We start from the raw sequence: 19,535 nt of genomic DNA on the forward strand, positions 1-19,535 counted from the left end.
AAATTACAAAAAAAAATTTTTGTATAATTTTCAATGGCAAAAATAGACCATAATTAATGCATAAATATTAAAAAATACCATCACATAATCTCAAAATACAAAATTAAAAAGAAAAAATATTATTGAAGACAAATAAATTGCATTGGTTTTACTGGGGTGGAGGAAGTTTAATTTTTAGGTGTCCGGGAAGACGACCAATGCAAGCCCTAAAGGAAGAGCACCAGAGGGTTAATAGTACGATGGCACCTGAAAATAAAGTGTAACCAAAATGATAATTGAGTTTTGATGTCATGGTGACTTTACACACATCAGCCGGTCGAACGAGCCTGTGAGGAGTCACATGATCCCCGTTAGAGTCCCTCTCTCTCCCATTCCTCAGCCTCGTCCCTCCCAGTCGTGTTTATCCTGAAATAAACATTTACACTGAACGAGTTCATGAGACTGACGGAAACTCTGTTTGTAAAAGCGGGAGACTCGAGGGATTGGTGGTAAATGATGGTGTGATTGAGCTCTAGTGTGTGTGTGTGTGTGTGTGTGTGTGTGTGTGTGTGTGTGTGTGTGTGTGTGTGTGTGTGTGTGTGTGTGTGTGTGTGTGTGTGTGTGTGAGTGGTAGCGTAGCTCCACCTAGTGTTCACAGACAGATTAACACCAGCCTCCATCACTGAGAGAACTGAGGCTTCACTCAAAAACACTTTTCTGCGTAGTGTGTGCTCTCTCTCTTCGTCTCAGTAATGTTGGGTGTGTGGTGTGTTACAGTAATGGCGGCGGCCGCAGTGGGACCTTCTGTGCCATCAGTATCGTGTGTGAGATGTTACGGCATCAGCACTCGGTGGACGTGTTTCACGCCGTCAAAACACTGAGAAACAACAAACCCAACATGGTGGATCTGCTGGTGAGTATCAGGACACACATTCACTCTAAACGGGCAAACATGTGACCGGGTCATCAAACCATGTGACCGCGAGACAAAGATCGCTTGCTGATGATGATGTCACAGTGATGCGTTCAGTCATGTGACACCAGTGTAGCTTTCATGGCGTCTTCGATGAGTCATCAAAGAACTTCTGAAAGGTTTATCTCCATCCATCCATCCATCCATCTTCTTCCGCTTATCCGGGGCCGGGTCGCGGGGGCAGCAGTCTAAGCAGAGATGCCCAGACTTCCCTCTCCCTAGACACTTCCTCTAGCTCTTCCGGGGGGACACCGAGGCGTTCCCAGGCCAGCGGGATGACATAGTCCCTCCAGCGTGTCCTAGGTCTTCCCCGGGGCCTCCTCCCGGTTGGACATGCCCGAAACACCTTCCCGGGAAGGCGTTCAGGAGGCATCCGGAACAGATGCCCGAGCCACCTCAGCTGACCCCTCTCGATGTGGAGGAGCAGCGGCTCTACTCCGAGTTCCTCCCGAGTGACTGAGCTTCTCACCCTATCCCTAAGGGAGCGCCCAGCCACCCTGCGGAGAAAGCTCATTTCGGCCGCCTGTATCCGGGATCTTGTCCTTTCGGTCATGACCCAAAGCTCATGACCATAGGTGAGAGTAGGAACGTAGCTTGACCGGTAAATCGAGAGCCTCGCCTTACGGCTTAGCTCTTTCTTCACCCCAACAGACCGGTACATCGACCGCATTACTGCAGAAGCTGCACCGATCCGTCTGTCAATCTCTCGTTCCATCCTCCCCTCACTCGTGAACAAGACCCCTAGATACTTGAACTCCTCCACTTGAGGCAGGAACTCTCCACCAACCTGAAGTGGGCAAACCACCCTTTTCCGACTGAGGACCATGGCCTCGGATTTGGAGGTGCTGATCCTCATCCCAGCCGCTTCACACTCAGCTGCAAACCGTCCCAGTGCATGCTGAAGGTCCTGGTTAGAAGGGGCCAACACGACAACGTCATCCGCAAAGAGCAGAGACGAAACCGCGTTGTCCCCAAACCTGACACCCTCCGGCCCCTGGCTGCGCCTAGAAATTCTGTCCATAAAAATTATGAACAGAACCGGCGACAAAGGGCAGCCCTGCCGGAGTCCAACATGCACTGGGAACAAGTCTGACTTACTGCCGGCAATGCGGACCAAACTCCTGCTTCGGTCGTACAGGGACCGGACAGCCCTTAGCAAAGGACCCCGGACCCCATACTCCCCCAGCACCCTCCACAGGATGCCGCGAGGGACACAGTCGAATGCCTTCTCCAAATCCACAAAACACATGTGGACTGGTTGGGCAAACTCCCATGAACCCTCCAGCACCCTGTAGAGGGTATAGAGCTGGTCCAGTGTACCACGGCCCGGACGAAAACCAGACTGTTCCTTCTGAATCCGAGGTTCTACTATCGGCCGTATTCTCCTCTCCAGTACCCTGGCATAGACTTTCCCGGGGAGGCTGAGAAGTGTGATCCCCCTGTAGTTGGAACACACCCTCCGGTCCCCCTTCTTAAAAAGAGGGACCACCACCCCGGTCTGCCATCCCAGAGGCACTGTCCCCGACCGCCACGCGATGTTGCAGAGGCGTGTCAGCCAAGACAGCCCCACAACATCCAGAGACTTGAGGTACTCAGGGCGGATCTCATCCACCCCCGGTGCCTTGCCACCGAGGAGTTTCTTGACCACCTCGGTGACTTCAGCTTGGGTGATGGACGAGTCCTCCTCTGAGCCTCCAGCCTCTGCTTCCTCAATGGAAGACGTGATGGCGGGATTGAGGAGATCCTCGAAGTATTCCTTCCACCGTCCGACGACATCCCCAGTTGAGGTCAACAGTCGCCCATCGCCACTGTAAACAGCGTTGGTAGGGCACTGCTTCCCCCTCCTGAGGCGCCGGACGGTTTGCCAGAATCTCTTCGAGGCCAGCCGATAGTCCTTTTCCATGGCCTCACCGAACTCCTCCCAGGCCCGAGTTTTTGCCTCCACAACCAACCGGGCTGCAGTCCGCTTAGCCTGCCAGTACGTGTCAGCTGCCTCAGGAGTCCCACAAGCCAACCAGGCCCGATAGGACTCCTTCTTCAGCTTGACGGCATCCCTTACTTCCGGTGTCCACCACCGGGTTCGGGGATTGCCGCCTCGACATGCACCGGAGACCTTACGGCCACAGCTCCGAGCGGCCGCTTTGACAATGGAGGTGGAGAACATGGTCCATTCGGACTCAATATCTCCAGCCTCCCTCGGGATCTGGTCGAAGTTCTGCCGGAGGTAGGAGTTGAAGATCTCTCTGACAGGAGACTCGGCCCAACGTTCCCAGCAGACCCTTACAGTACGCTTGGGTCTACCGAGTCTGTCCAGCTTCCTCCCCCGCCATCGGATCCAACTCACCACCAGGTGGTGATCAGTTGACAGCTCCGCCCCTCTCTTCACCCGAGTGTCCAAGACATACGGCCGCAGGTCAGATGAAACGACCACAAAGTCGATCATTGACCTACGACCTAGAGTGTCCTGGTGCCATGTGCACTGATGGACACTCTTATGCCTGAACATGGTGTTCGTTATGGACAAACCGTAACTAGCACAGAAGTCAAATAACTGAACACCACTCGGGTTCAGATCAGGGGGGCCGTTCCTCCCAATCACGCCCCTCCAGGTGTCACTGTCATCGCCCACGTGGGCGTTGAAGTCCCCCAGTAGAACGACGGAGTCCCCAGGCGGAGCACTTTCCAGCACCCCTCCCAGGGACACCAAGAAGGCCGGGTACTCTGCACTGCCGTTCGGCCCGTAGGCACAAACAACAGTGAGAGATCTATCCCTGAGCCGAAGCCGCAGGGAAACGACCCTCTCGTTCACCGGGGTAAACTCCAACACGTGGCGGCAGAGCTGGGGGGCTATAAGAAAACCCACACCAGCCCGCCGCCTCTCACCATGGGCAACTCCGGAGTGGTGAAGAGTCCATCCTCTCTCGAGGAGTGTGGTTCCAGAGCCCAAGCTGTGCGTAGAGGTGATTCCAACTATCTCTAGTCGGAACCTCTCAACCTTACGCACAATCTCAGGCTCCTTCCCCACCAGTGAGGTGACATTCCATGTCCCAAGAGCCAGTTTCCGTGTCCAGGGATCGGGTTGTCTAGGCTCCTGCCTTCGACTGCTGCCCGATCTTCTTTGCACCGGCCCCTTACGGTCCCTCCTGTGAGTGGTGGGCCCACGGGAAGGTGTCCCCACGTCGCTCCTTTGGGCTGAGCCCGGCCGGACCCCGTGGGGGAAGGCCCGGCCACCAGGCGCTCGCATACGAGCCCCAACCCCAGGCCTGGCTCCAGGGTGGGGCCCCGGCTGCGCCGTACCGGGCGACGTCACGGTCCTCCTTTTTTTTGTCATCATAAGGGTTTTTTGAACTGCTCTTAGTCTGACCCGTCACCTAGGACCTGTTTGCCTTGGGAGACCCTACCAGGGGCATATAGCCCCGAACAACATAGCTCCTAGGTTCATTCGGGTACTCAAACCCCTCCACCACGTTAAGGTGGCAGTTCAAGGAGGAGTGGCAGTTCAAGGAGGAGTGGCAGTTCAAGGAGGAGCCTTTATCTCCATAAACGTATATTTATGTTATACTGTAAAATCCATTTTTATGACTGGATTCTGTGATTCCAGGGTCTTAAAGATGCAATTTGACAAAATAAGCAACGTTTTTTTGTTGTAAATTGGTTAGGTCATTCCGTGTCAAATCAACCAAATCTCGGAAACTCTAATTTTTGCTTTTGTTAATATTTTTTTCTGAGGAAAGACAAACATGAATAATGATAAAGCCAGAATAGTGAATGTCACAGATGTGTATTGACGGAGTAATCAGTGTTTTCTAGAGGAGGCTCAGAATGACATCTGGAGCCGAATCACAGGGGTGTAAACATGACTTTAGAAAGATGGCAGCATCATTATTTTATTGTCACACAAAGATTGGTAGATCTATTAGTGAAATCTGTTGACTTTATCAATCTGTGTGTCATTATATGCCAACGGTGAGCGCTCAAACATGGGGAATCAGCACTTCTGGTGTGTTTGTGCCTCAAGTTTGAGTGCCTGTAACTCCAGAAGTATTAAAGATATCTGAATATCCTTTTAGATGCTGGTTCTTAACTAACTTTTCCTTTAGTATTTTAATTTTGAATGCTCAGTAGGAATCATTTCCAGAGATATGGAGATCTCAATGTGGCTCCATGAGTAAATTGTACACATTTTCAGTGGTCAAAACCCAAATGTGGGTCACTTCACACACAGCTGATGATTTTTCCTTTTAAAGAGGAACATCTGAAGAACAAATAATGTTGAAATTAGAAATGTGTATCGTGTTTTTCTATCAGCTCAACTGCGTACAACATTCCTGTCTGAGTGCCATAAATGTTCTTTTTCCAAAGTTTGCGTACCCGTAACTCTAAAAGTATTCATGATATCTTCATATCCTTCTAGATTCTCATTCCTAATAAACTTTTCTTTTGATATCTTCATTTTCAAGGCCTTATATAGTTCAGTCCCAGAGATATGGGGATCTCAAAGCGGCTCCATGGTCAAATTTCAAAAACCAAATGCCGGTCACTTATTAAACAGTTGATAGTGTTTGTGTCTGAAGAGTAAATAACACAACGGAAACGAGATACATTTCTAGTTTCAGTGAGTTTGACACACCCCTCTGAGTTTACATGTCTTTAATTCAAGAAGTGTTAAAGATATCTTAATGTCATTTTAGATTCTGGTTCTTATGAATCTTTTCTTATGGGATCTTAACTTAAGGCCCTGTGTGGTTCAGTCTCAGATGCGGTGATGTGTAGTTATGATGATGCTGTGTATTTGAACTCTTGATAGCTTCAGAAGCTGTTCACATGAACAAAATCCCTTCTTCCAAATAAACCTGAAACAGATTCAAATATAGATTCTCATAAATACATTTTTGAGAGCAAGTTAATGTGCCTCAACTTGACCATTTCAGTGGATTTTTGGAGTTATGTTTTATGCAATTCTTTTGATAGAGGGAAACAAGATACATTTCTGGTTTAAACATTATTTATTCTTCAGACATTCCTCTGTAAATGTAACAGGCGTGTGCAAAGAGACCCACATTTGGTTTTCGATCACTGAAAATGGGTAAAATTCAACAATTTGACCATGGAGCCACTTTGAGATCCCCATATCTCTGGGACTGAACTATATAAGGCCTTGAAAATGAAGCTCTCAAAAGAAAGGTTTATTAGGAATGAGAATCTAGAAGGATATTAAGATATCATGAATACTTTTAGAGTTACGGGTACCAGGGCTTAAAAACGGAAAAAAACATCAATCGGTTCACTCCGAGCAGAATCGATATTATAGCGTTTCCGTTTTTGCGTTCCTCAATAAACATTACTGTTCCGAAAACGGTTTGATTTTAAAAAATACCGGTTAATAACGTTATTTTAATTTAGCCTATACTTTAAACAAATATGTATAAATAGACTTATTTTCACTCAATAATAATATAACGCATGGTAATTAAACTTGAATATTTAGCCTATTTCATAACATTTTTAAAACCACAACAGAAATACATGCATTAATTACAAAGCATAAACAGCGGACCTGTTTAAATGGAGCGTTAGACAATCGAAAGTGGCCTCTTATGCCTAATTCTTTTCAGAAGAGTGATAACATTCTTTGTACATACATTTTTTTCAACACGACTTGTTTTAAAAATTGCATGAATAAAGAATAAATAAACTGGATAACCATTGCTCTTTTAATGCACCATCAACTGCTAATTTCAAAGCAAACACTGCGCAACACGTCCTTGCATCACATAATCAAATTCAGTCAGCTAATAAAGCTTGATTATTTAATGCAATATAACATACAATTTAATATGAAGCATCAACCGTGTATATAGAAAACATTGACCTGTCCTGTATTGGCAATCTGAAAGACTATAGGAAAAATGTTGATAGATATGCTATAGCCTACTTGGACAGGCTTAAACGGAATCCATAAACTAGCCTAAATCAGTCTGTTTGAGCTTAAAGTCCGTACTGCTTATTTAAACGTTCGAAAAGAATGTCCTCCAATACCTGCGCTTTCATAGTAGACCTCGGCAGGGAAAGAAATGTACTTGAGGAATGAAAATGCGCGCTCTTTACTGACTTGCGTACCGGTAGATTCATAGACGACTGGTGCGCGGGCATTTCACTCACGCGTGATACGTCAACGTCACATGCTGTACTACTCAATTCATGATTGGTCACTGGCAAATTAAAATATTAAAGAGAACGATAAAATAACGTTATTAACCGGTTAATGGTCATTTCAAATTAACGTTTCTGTTCAGAACGATTCAAATTGATTTTGATTTCATTTTCGTTTTCGTTCCTCTTAAAATTTCGTTCGTTTCCGGTTTTCGTTTTCGTTCCTTGAACCGGTTCACAGCCCTGACGGGTACGCAAACTTTGGAAATAGAACATTTATGGCACTCAGACAGGAATGTTCTACGCAGTTGAGCTGATAGAAAAACACGAGATACGAGTTTCAACATTTGTTCTTCAGATGTTCCTCTTTAAAAGCAAAAATCATTAGGTGTGTGTGAAGTGACCCACATTTGGTTTTCGACCACTGAACGTTACCATTTTACTCTTGGAGCCGCATTGGGATCTCCATATCTCTGGGACTGAACCATCGACGGGCTTTAAAATGAAGAAACCAAAAGTAAATTTAGTTAAGAACCAGAATCTAAAAGGATATTCAGATATCTTTAATACTTTTGAAGTTACAGGTACGCAAACTTGAGTCAAAGACACACCAGAAGTGCTGATTCCCCATGTTTGAGCGCTCACCGTTGGCATATAATGACACACAGATTGATAAAGTCAACAGATTTCACTAATAGATCTTCCAATCTCTGTGTGAGAATAAAATAATGATGCTGCCATCTTTCTAAAGTCATGTTTACACCCCTGTGATTCGGCTCCAGATGTCATTCTGAGCCTCCTCTGTAAAACACTGATTACTCCGTCAATACACATCTGTGACATTTACTATTCTGGCTTTCCACAAATTTGAGCATGGACTGACCCAGTATTAATGGTTAATAACGGTTCTGTACTGGCAAAAGGTTCTTTAGATGATTAAAAGCTGGACTGATGTCTGGAAGGTTCTTCACAGAGTTAGGCCTGGTGTGTGTGCAGACAGTGACATCTGCTGGTGTGTGTGTGTGTGTGTTTCTTCTGTAGGATCAGTACAAGTTTTGCTATGAAGTGGCGCTGGAATACTTGAATTCTGGGTAGTGTGTGGAAACGTCTCCATCGTCCCGTTGTTCTCCACGACCTTCCCCTTCTCCCTGGACACTGAAACACACGGATGCTCTGATGACCGGCTCTCAGCCTCGCCGTCCGCCCATCTCCCACCGGACCACAGCTCATCCTCTGTGTTTGTGTGGAATGCGACGTCTCGTGGATGTTTATTTCGATCATTGTTTTCACGTCGGTTTGCTTTTGTACTTTGGTTTATTAACTCTGGCATGTACAGTCGAGTCATATTCTCATGTTCTGTGTTTGTGTTGAACGATGATGGAAAAACTGCTGAAACCGTCCGAAGATCCAAAGCTCGTGTGTTTATACTGTAAATAGATGAGGTTCACCAGATAATTTATTCATTGACCGATGTTTGTGACGCACACTGAGTGACAATCATGCTTTGATTTGGTCATTATCATCACACGGACTCCACTTATGATAGTGACCAGATTGTATTGTTAACTTTTTATTTATCTGGTATGAAAAACGAAAAAAATCAAGCCTATAAATACATATCTATATCTGCCAAAGCTGTGTGTGTGAGTTTCTGTATCCCACAATGCACTGCACTCAAACAGTGTCATCATAACTAGAACACTAAACTGATGAGTTATGATTTTAATAAGCAGAACGGTCATGTTTTGAGTACTCGTGTGTGTAGAGTTCGCTAACTCACACACTCTGACCAACATGAACGATAATTCACTTCTTTATCTTGAGCTTATGCACACGATTTATTACTTCACTGTAAACATTAATGAGTTGAATGAGATTTTAAGTTAAGAAACTCAAAGTTGGCTGGAAAGGTTAAAATATATATAAAATGTTTTTTTTAATGTGGATATTTTCTTGTTATGCTCCATGTTTTTCAATAAAAATATGTTTAAAAAAAGAAACTCAAAGTTTAAGTAAGATTTTTATTTTTCTTAACTTGAAATATTTGAGTGCGTGTGTGTGTGTTCCCGGTCATGAGTGGAAACCGCAGGCGGTGAGTGAACTGCATCAAATGTGTATTTAAGCGCTAAAGAGGCAGGATTATGATTTATTCCTTTATTTGTAGTTTTATTACATATGTCGTGTTTCTCAGGGTTTGTGTCATACAGTCTAATTTAGCTGGAAAGCATTTTCTGTTTTTTTTACAGTAGGCTATATTACATATAATGCAAATCATATAAAGCATATTCTTTTCTATAAACCATAAGAATCATTTGAGTGTAACTTCAGAATACATCAACAAACATCACTGAGTTATTTCAGCTTTATGAGACACAGACGATCATATCAATCATAATAATGATAAATCATGGAATTCTGTAAATGTAAGTCCCACATTTACAGGACTAAAACATCCCATAATATGAGTAATAATCTGCATAATCAATGGCTGGAAAGATGCAGATACGTGATCATGGTTTATTAAAGGTTTATTATTCATCTGCAAAAGTCATTGCGGTTTAATCAGACACTGATGTCTCCGGTCCATCTGAAGCGGAGCTGAGTCTCACCGGGACGCACGGACGGCCTTCAGGAAGTTGGTCTTGGGCAAGCGTTCGTTCGAAGCCGCGGCGGGACAGAAGAATGGCGGGATGAAGTCCTGAGGGTTCTGCACGCCCAGCAGATGATTATAGAAGCTGAGAAACCACAGAGACATGATCAGTATCATCAAACACTGATGGTGCGTGTGTGTGTGTGTGTGTGTGTGTGAGACGCTGACCTCATGGTGATCCAGCCGGTCTGTGGCGTAAAGACGGACGCGCTGACCGGTAAACACGTGAACTCAGTGAAGGTCAGCATGTACTGAGCTGCAGACGAGACGAGAGTTAAACGAGTCTGAGTGTGTGTAAGAGCTGAGGAAGGCTAGAGCCACTGGACTCACCCTGGATCTCAGGGATCTCTCCTACCCAGGAGTTGGTCAGCAGACCCAGACCGGGAACAGACGTGGTTCCCAGGATCACCTGCCCCATGAAGGCGGCGTCGGCCGGGACCCGCGTGGGGTGGAAAGGCGTCTCCAGAGCCTTCTTCTCACACCACAGGCGCGAGTAGTCCATCTCATACATGACGCCCTGTTAGTGAAGGACAAACACACCGTCATCCTTCCTTTCCCCTGACCTGATCTTCTGGTGGCGGGTCGGTCAGTTCTGGAGGCAGGTCGGTCAGTTCTACTCGCCTGTTTGAAGTGCATGAGTAGGTCCATCTGGACGGTCTCGTTGAACACGGTCATGTAGTTTCTGAAGCGGATCTGCTGAGCGCGAGCGTCGTACGAGTATGAGGCGGCGGAGGTGATGATTCCATCAGCAGCCGTCTGACCAACATCATCATCATCATCATCATCATCATCATCATCAACAACATCATCATCATCATCAACACAACTCAAATGGTCAAGACATTCGTCAAAATATGACATAAAAAAGTCAAAAGTACACTAGATAATGAAGTACACTGAAGTAAACTAGATAGTGAAGTACACTAGATAGTGAAGTACACTAAATACACTTCAGAATTATGACAAAAAGTCAAGAATAGGAAGTCAAAGTTATGTCATAAGTCGAGGTATGACAAAAGGTGATAATAACAAGGTCAAAATTATGACATACTAAGTTGAAATTATAACATAAAATGTCTGAATTATAACATAAAAAACAAACAAAATCATGACAAGAAATTACTGTACATTAAAAGGTCAAAATGATTGCATTTACAGTGGAAATTACATTAAAGAAAAAAATACGACAAGTAATAATAATCACAAAAGTTGACTCATAAATTCGACTTGTAATCTCATAATGAAGATTTTGTTTGTAATAATAATGGATTTTTAAGTAATAAGACTTTTTTTTTTACAGGTTTTTTTCTCCTGTGGCGGGAACGGCCGTCCACACAGAACACAATGCGAACGAGTGAATGAAGAGAGAGAGAGAGAGAGAGAGAGAGAGAGAGAGAGAGAGAGAGAGAGAGAGAGAGAGAGAGAGAGAGCATAAACTCACCATGGACAGGCTGCCCACATACTGAGCCGGAGCCTCTGGGGAATCAGAATCATGAGTTAGAGTTTAATCACATCAGATGAACTCATGAGAGCCTGAGGGACTCACCACAGGGCCGCGGCTGCCCACTGACCACACCGATCCACCCGCTGAGGAAAAGCACGATCAGACCCCTCATGATGAAGACAAGCTGCAGCCCGCTCACACTCTCTCTTATACACACACCCGCGCACACACACACGCACACACACACACACACACACACACACACACACACACACACACACACACACACACACACACACACACACACGTCGCCGCTCCTCTGTATCTGTCAATCATTGCAGCTTTATGACTCACTTTGGTCTTTGCATATTGTTATAAACATGTTATTTCACAATGTTCTCAGAATACACAAAACGTCCTTAAAAAATATTTAAAAAATAATTTCAAAGACTGAAGTGAACATTCCATTCTTCAAACATTATGGGAGCGTTACTCTTGAGTGTTCTCTGAGCGTTACTCTTGAGTGTTCTCTGAGCGTTACTCTTGAGTGTTCTCTGAGCGTTACTCTTGAGTGTTCTCTGAGCGTTACTCTTGAATGTTCTCTGAGCTTTACTCTTGAGTGTTCTCTGAGCGTTACTCTTGAATGTTCTCTGAGTGTTACTCTTGAGTGTTCTCTGAGCGTTACTCTTGAGTGTTCTCTGAGCGTTACTCTTGAGTGTTCTCTGAGCGTTACTCTTGAATGTTCTCTGAGCTTTACTCTTGAGTGTTCTCTGAGCGTTACTCTTGAGTGTTCTCTGAGTGTTACTCTTGAATGTTCTCTGAGCGTTACTCTTGAATGTTCTCTGAGCGTTACTCTAGAGTGTTCTCTGAGCGTTACTCTTGAATGTTCTCTGAGCGTTACTCTTGAGTGTTCTCTGAGCGTTACTCTTGAGTGTTCTCTGAGCGTTACTCTTGAATGTTCTCTGAGCGTTACTCTAGAGTGTTCTCTGAGTGTTACTCTTGAATGTTCTCTGAGCGTTACTCTTGAGTGTTCTCTGAGCGTTACTCTTGAGTGTTCTCTGAGCGTTACTCTTGAATGTTCTCTGAGCGTTACTCTTGAATGTTCTCTGAGCGTTACTCTAGAGTGTTCTCTGAGCGTTACTCTTGAATGTTCTCTGAGCTTTACTCTTGAGTGTTCTCTGAGTGTTACTCTTGAGTGTTCTCTGAGCGTTACTCTTGAGTGTTCTCTGAGCGTTACTCTTGAGTGTTCTCTGAGCGTTACTCTTGAGTGTTCTCTGAGCGTTACTCTTGAGTGTTCTCTGAGGGTTACTCTTGAGTGTTCTCTGAGCATTACTCTTGAGTGTTCTCTGAGGGTTACTCTTGAGTGTTCTCTGAGCGTTACTCTTGAGTGTTCTCTGAGCGTTACTCTTGAGTGTTCTCTGAGGGTTACTCTTGAGTGTTCTCTGAGCGTTACTCTTGAGTGTTCTCTGAGCGTTACTCCTGAGTGTTCTCTGAGCGTTACTCTTGAGTGTTCTCTGAGCGTTACTCTTGAGTGTTCTCTGAGCGTTACTCTTGAGTGTTCTCTGAGGGTTACTCTTGAGTGTTCTCTGAGCGTTACTCTTGAGTGTTCTCTGAGCGTTACTCTTGAATGTTCTCTGAGCGTTACTCTTGAATGTTCTCTGAGCGTTACTCTTGAATGTTCTCTGAGTGTTACTCTTGAGTGTTCTCTGAGCGTTACTCTAGAGTGTTCTCTGAGCGTTACTCTAGTGTTCTCTGAGTGTTACTCTAGAGTGTTCTCTGAGCGTTACTCTAGAGTGTTCTCTGAGCGTTACTCTTGAGTGTTCTCTGAGCGTTACTCTTGAGTGTTCTCTGAGCGTTACTCTAGAGTGTTCTCTGAGCGTTACTCTTGAGTGTTCTCTGAGCGTTCTCTGAGTGTTACTCCTGAGTGTTCTCTGAGCGTTACTCTTCTCTGAGCGTTACTCTTGAGTTTTCTCTGAGCGTTACTCTTGAATGTTCTCTGAGCGTTACTCTTGAATGTTCTCTGAGCGTTACTCTTGAATGTTCTCTGAGCGTTACTCTTGAGTGTTCTCGGAGCGTTACTCTTGAGTGTTCTCGGAGCGTTACTCTTGAGTGTTCTCTGAGCGTTACTCTTGAGTGTTCTTTGAGAGTTACTCTTGAGTGTTCTCTGAGCGTTACTCTTGAGTGTTCTCTGAGCGTTATTCTAGAGTGTTCTCTGAGCGTTATTCTAGAGTGTTCTCTGAGCGTTACTCGTGAGTGTTCTCTGAGCGTTACTCTTGAGTGTTCTCTGAGCGTTACTCTTGAGTGTTCTCTGAGAGTTACTCTTGAGTGTTCTCTGAGCGTTACTCTTGAGAGTTCTCTGAGTGTTACTCTTGAGTGTTCTCTGAGCGTTACTCTTGAGTGTTCTCGGAGCGTTACTCTTGAGTGTTCTCTGAGCGTTACTCTTGAGTGTTCTTTGAGAGTTACTCTTGAGTGTTCTCTGAGCGTTACTCTTGAGTGTTCTTTGAGAGTTACTCTTGAGTGTTCTCTGAGCGTTACTCTTGAGTGTTCTCTGAGCGTTACTCTTGAGTGTTCTCTGAGGGTTACTCTTGAGTGTTCTCTGAGCGTTACTCTTGAGTGTTCTCTGAGCGTTACTCTTGAATGTTCTCTGAGCGTTACTCTTGAATGTTCTCTGAGCGTTACTCTTGAATGTTCTCTGAGTGTTACTCTTGAGTGTTCTCTGAGCGTTACTCTAGAGTGTTCTCTGAGTGTTACTCTAGAGTGTTCTCTGAGCGTTACTCTAGAGTGTTCTCTGAGCGTTACTCTAGTGTTCTCTGAGTGTTACTCTAGAGTGTTCTCTGAGCGTTACTCTAGAGTGTTCTCTGAGCGTTACTCTTGAGTGTTCTCTGAGCGTTACTCTTGAGTGTTCTCTGAGCGTTACTCTAGAGTGTTCTCTGAGCGTTACTCTTGAGTGTTCTCTGAGCGTTCTCTGAGCGTTACTCCTGAGTGTTCTCTGAGCGTTACTCTTCTCTGAGCGTTACTCTTGAGTTTTCTCTGAGCGTTACTCTTGAATGTTCTCTGAGCGTTACTCTTGAATGTTCTCTGAGCGTTACTCTTGAATGTTCTCTGAGCGTTACTCTTGAGTGTTCTCGGAGCGTTACTCTTGAGTGTTCTCGGAGCGTTACTCTTGAGTGTTCTCTGAGCGTTACTCTTGAGTGTTCTTTGAGAGTTACTCTTGAGTGTTCTCTGAGCGTTACTCTTGAGTGTTCTCTGAGCGTTATTCTAGAGTGTTCTCTGAGCGTTATTCTAGAGTGTTCTCTGAGCGTTACTCGTGAGTGTTCTCTGAGCGTTACTCTTGAGTGTTCTCTGAGCGTTACTCTTGAGTGTTCTCTGAGAGTTACTCTTGAGTGTTCTCTGAGCGTTACTCTTGAGAGTTCTCTGAGTGTTACTCTTGAGTGTTCTCTGAGCGTTACTCTTGAGTGTTCTCGGAGCGTTACTCTTGAGTGTTCTCTGAGCGTTACTCTTGAGTGTTCTTTGAGAGTTACTCTTGAGTGTTCTCTGAGCGTTACTCTTGAGTGTTCTTTGAGAGTTACTCTTGAGTGTTCTCTGAGCGTTACTCTTGAGTGTTCTCTGATCGTTACTCTTGAGTGTTCTCTGAGTGTTACTCTAGAGTGTTCTCTGAGCGTTACTCTTGAGAGTTCTCTGAGTGTTACTCTTGAGAGTTCTCTGAGCGTTACTCTTGAGTGTTCTCGGAGCGTTACTCTTGAGTGTTCTCTGAGCGTTACTCTTGAGTGTTCTTTGAGAGTTACTCTTGAGTGTTCTCTGAGCGTTACTCTTGAGTGTTCTCTGATCGTTACTCTTGAGTGTTCTCTGAGTGTTACTCTAGAGTGTTCTCTGAGCGTTACTCTTGAGAGTTCTCTGAGTGTTACTCTTGAGTGTTCTCTGAGCGTTACTCTTGAGTGTTCTCGGAGCGTTACTCTTGAGTGTTCTCTGAGCGTTACTCTTGAGTGTTCTTTGAGAGTTACTCTTGAGTGTTCTCTGAGCGTTACTCTTGAGTGTTCTCTGAGGGTTACTCTTGAGTGTTCTCTGAGCGTTACTCTAGAGTGTTCTCTGAGCGTTACTCTTGAGTGTTCTCTGAGCGTTACTCTTGAGAGTTCTCTGAGTGTTACTCTAGAGTGTTCTCTGAGCGTTACTCTTGAGTGTTCTCTGAGCGTTACTCTTGAGTGTTCTCTGAGCGTTACTCTTGAGTGTAATATTTAAAGGATCTCACTTTGTTAATATTTATATAATGCAAATAACATTTAATCCTGTAAAAATCACAGTAAAAACAATTCTACTGCTTCTGATGGAAAGATTACTTTTGTCAGTCATTTTTCTCTGTTGTTTTTTTTTAATGTTACATCAGGTGTTTATGAGCACATGATCATTATGAGCGTTTGACCATCAGATGACTGGCCTGTTAATGAGTTTTCCATACGATAAACGACGTGCTACAGTAAAGATATGAGGATTAAAGCAGTGCGGGAAGCTAAAGTTCATGTGTGCTGATAAGATAGCTGAAATATTTCCATCATTAATGAAGATTTACTAATGATGTCATGTGACTTGAGTGTGAGGACGTGAGGAACATGAGCGGTGAGCTACTGCTACACACACACACACACACAGAGACTCACACTCACACAGACACTCACTCACACACACACACACACACACACACACACACACACACTAACAGACATTATTACGCACACTTACACAGACACACACTCAAACAGACATTCTTACACACACTCACACTCTCAGACACTCAGATATTCACACAGTCACACAGATATTCACATAGTCACACACACAGATATTCTTACACACACACACTTACACACATTCTTGCACACACACACACACACACACACACACACACACACACACACACACACACACACACACACACACACACACACAGACATTTACACACACACTCTCACACAATCATTTACACACATTCTTACACACACACACTCTCACACAGACATTAACACACACTTACACACATTCTTACACACACACACACACAATCTCACACAGACATTCTTACACATTCTTAGACACACTCACACACTCTCACTTACACAGACACTCTCACACAGACATTCTTACACACACACACACACACTTACACAGACACACTCTCACACAGACATTCTTACACACACACTTACACAGACACACTCTCACACAGACATTCTTACACACACTCACTCTCTCACACACAGACACTCAGACATTCTTACACACAGACATTCTTACACACATACCCCTTTTCCACCAAGGCAGTGCTAGAGCTAGATCGGAGCCAGAGCCTAGTTTCAAATCGGTTCTTTGTGTTTCCACACCCAAAGCCCCAGCTCCGAGCCAGGAAAAGTGGTTCTTAAGTAGCACCAAAACATTGCTGGGCTAGAACAGGGCTAGAAGAAAGAACCGATTATGTCAGGCGCTGGGGGCGGGGTCAACAAGACCAACACAAACTTGAGATCTGCCATTGTTGAAATAGTTAGCTAATGGAGCTAACAACTGCTGCTCGTTTGTAATCTCTGTCTATACAAATTTCGGCGAACTGCATGAATGCGTTGGATTCGCTGTGTTTTCGTTGTGTTTTGATGCCGATGTAGGATCATAAAGCCATGCGAATCAATAGTAACGCAACGTTTGCATTGTTGATGGAAGGCTTGGTCGCAGCGGTGCTGTGCAGAGACCTATCGGCGTATGACAACGAGTCTAGCGAGAGCATATGACTCCATATGCTTTTGATTCACTCATGCGGTTTTTTTTTTATCATTCGTGGATCGGTCTGCAATGCGCTGATTCATCTTGAACAAGCCTGGTGTGTGTGTGTTTCCCGCTGCCCAGGGTTGACAGGTTTCCACAACAAACCCACCCAATTGCTACTCAAAACAAGCCCAATCGCGTTTCAGGAGGGCTTCCCCGGTAAAAATCACATTTGGGGGTAAAATATGTTTTTATGGCATGGTTGAATACTAAAATTCGCATTCCCGGGGCTAAATATCACACAATTGGGGTCGCTTCAACCCGCGGACATGAAAAAAAGCCAGCGGCAACAGTGATAAAGTAGCCCAATTCCGCGGGAAAACCGCGGACTTGGCAACACTGCCTCTGCCTCGCTAGCGTTGCTGAGAAAGATGAGACGTATACAGTGACGTAAGACATGGCTCTGTTGTGGCTCTCAGCATGTGGAAAAGAAAACGGTTCTTAGAAGGCTCCTCAGTTGAACCAACTATGAACTGGGACTAGCTCTGGCTCTGAACTAGCTCTAGCACTGCCTTGGTGGAAAAGGGGAATATGTCAGAACATCTTAAAAACCATGAGAGCATCCACACTAGAGGAAAACCCTTACAAGTATTCACACTGTGACAAGAGATTCAATCAGTCAGGACATCTTAAAAATCATGAGAGCATCCACACTAGAGGAAAACCCTTACAAGTGTTCACACTGTGACAAGAGATTCAGTTAGTCAGAACATCTTAAAAACCATGAGAGCATCCACACTAGAGGAAAACCCTTAAAAGTGTTCACACTGTGACAAGAGATTCAGTCAGTCAGAACATCTTAAAAACCATGAGAGCATCCACACTAGAGGAAAACCCTTACAAGTGTTCACACTGTGACAAGAGATTCAGTTAGACAGAACATCTTAAAAATCATGAGAGCATCCACACTAGAGGAAAACCCTTACAAGTGTTCACACTGTGACAAGAGATTCAGTCAGTCAGAACATCTTAAAAACCATGAGAGCATCCACACTAGAGGAAAACCCTTACAAGTGTTCACACTGTGACAAGAGATTCAGTTAGACAGAACATCTTAAAAATCATGAGAGCATCCACACTGGAGGAAAACCCTTACAAGTGTTCACACTGTGACAAGAGATTCAGTTAGTCAGAACATCTTAAAAACCATGAGAGCATCCACACTGGAGGAAAACCCTTACAAGTGTTCACACTGTGACAAGAGATTCAGTCAGTCAGAACATCTTAAAAACCATGAGAGCATCCACACTAGAGGAAAACCCTTACAAGTGTTCACACTGTGACAAGAGATTCAGTCAGTCAGAACATCTTAAAAACCATGAGAGCATCCACACTAGAGGAAAACCCTTACAAGTGTTCACACTGTGACAAGAGATTCAGTCAGTCAGAACATCTTAAAAACCATGAGAGCATCCACACTAGAGGAAAACCCTTACAAGTGTTCACACTGTGACAAGAGATTCGGTCAGTCAGGACATCTTAAAAATCATGAGAGCATCCACACTAAAGGAAAACCCTTACAAGTGTTCACACTGTGACAAGAGATTCAGTCAGTCAGAACATCTGAAAAACCACGAGAGCATCCACACTAGAGGAAAACCCTTACAAGTGTTCACACTGTGACAAGAGATTCAGTTAGTCAGAACATCTTAAAAACCATGACAGCATCCACACTAGAGGAAAACCCTTACAAGTGTTCACACTGTGACAAGAGATTCAGTTAGTCAGAACATCTTAAAAACCATGACAGCATCCACACTAGAGGAAAACCCTTACAAGTGTTCACACTATGACAAGAGATTCAGTCAGTCAGAACATCTTAAAAACCATGAGAACATCCACACTAGAGGAAAACCCTTACAAGTGTTCACACTGTGACAAGAGATTCAGTCAGTCAGAACATCTTAAAAACCATGAGAACATCCACACTAGAGGAAAACCCTTACAAGTTTTTACAATGTGACAAGAGATTCAGTCAGTCAGAACATCTAAAAAATCATGAGAACATCCACACTAGAGGAAAACCCTTACAAGTGTTCACACTATGACAAGAGATTCAGTCAGTCAGAACATCTTAAAAACCATGAGAGCATCCACACTAGAGGAAAACCCTTACAAGTGTTTACTCTGTGACAAGAGATTCAGTCAGTCAAAACATCTTAAAGCAGCACTAGGTAGTTTTTGCTCTCGGGGTCCCCCTACAGTTGGGAAACAGTATTGTCCTCTACTACTGTCGTAAACTGTCATTCTACATCAGTGGATGCATCGCACGTGCATTTGTTGACATAACAACTATGATAGCACTGCTATGAACACTGCAGGAGGAGTTCACATGTCTATGGAGTTCACATGCAGTTGTTCTGCTTGCGTCGCGTGTGAAATGTCTTCATCCCAGGTACAGTGGCATATGTTTCAGCATGTCATATGAATATAATTTCATGGGTTTTATTTTTTTCAAACGCCAAATGATCGCGATGCTCACGTTTACAAGCCAGCGTCATTATAGTAGCCTAGTCTATTGGTTCCCGTTT

General features: G+C 44.4%; 2 protein-coding genes across 9 annotated transcripts in view; one reads left to right on the forward strand and one right to left on the reverse strand.

Moving 5' to 3' along the window:
- Positions 1-9,095, forward strand: part of ptprma (protein tyrosine phosphatase receptor type Ma) — a 278,119-nt gene extending 269,024 nt beyond the window's left edge. For 7 of the 8 annotated variants that reach the window (XM_079806429.1, XM_079806424.1, XM_079806422.1 and 4 more), the window contains 2 exons: positions 757-892; positions 8,147-9,094. In XM_079806429.1, coding sequence (XP_079662555.1) covers positions 757-892; positions 8,147-8,200 — 190 coding nt within the window. In that variant the 3' untranslated portion in view covers positions 8,201-9,094. Of the gene's footprint in view, positions 1-756; positions 893-8,146 lie in introns of all 8 variants that reach the window. The other variant, XM_079806428.1, reaches the window with a different exon arrangement.
- Positions 9,096-9,710: 615 nt separating this feature from the next.
- Positions 9,711-11,400, reverse strand: LOC307120032 (ependymin; the record flags this gene model as incomplete). The annotated part of the gene is made up of 6 exons (XM_079806858.1): positions 11,302-11,400; positions 11,197-11,231; positions 10,377-10,511; positions 10,086-10,272; positions 9,924-10,011; positions 9,711-9,840 (listed from the first exon to the last, which is right to left on the reverse strand). The coding sequence occupies exons 1-6, from the start codon at positions 11,369-11,371 to the stop codon at positions 9,711-9,713; spliced, it is 645 nt and encodes a 214-aa protein (XP_079662984.1). The 5' UTR covers positions 11,372-11,400.
- Between the last annotated feature and the right edge of the window lie 8,135 nt (positions 11,401-19,535).

This window comes from Gobio gobio (assembly GCF_949357685.1).
Source record: "Gobio gobio genome assembly, chromosome: 23".
In the NCBI taxonomy this organism is placed as follows: Eukaryota; Metazoa; Chordata; class Actinopteri; order Cypriniformes; family Gobionidae; genus Gobio; species Gobio gobio.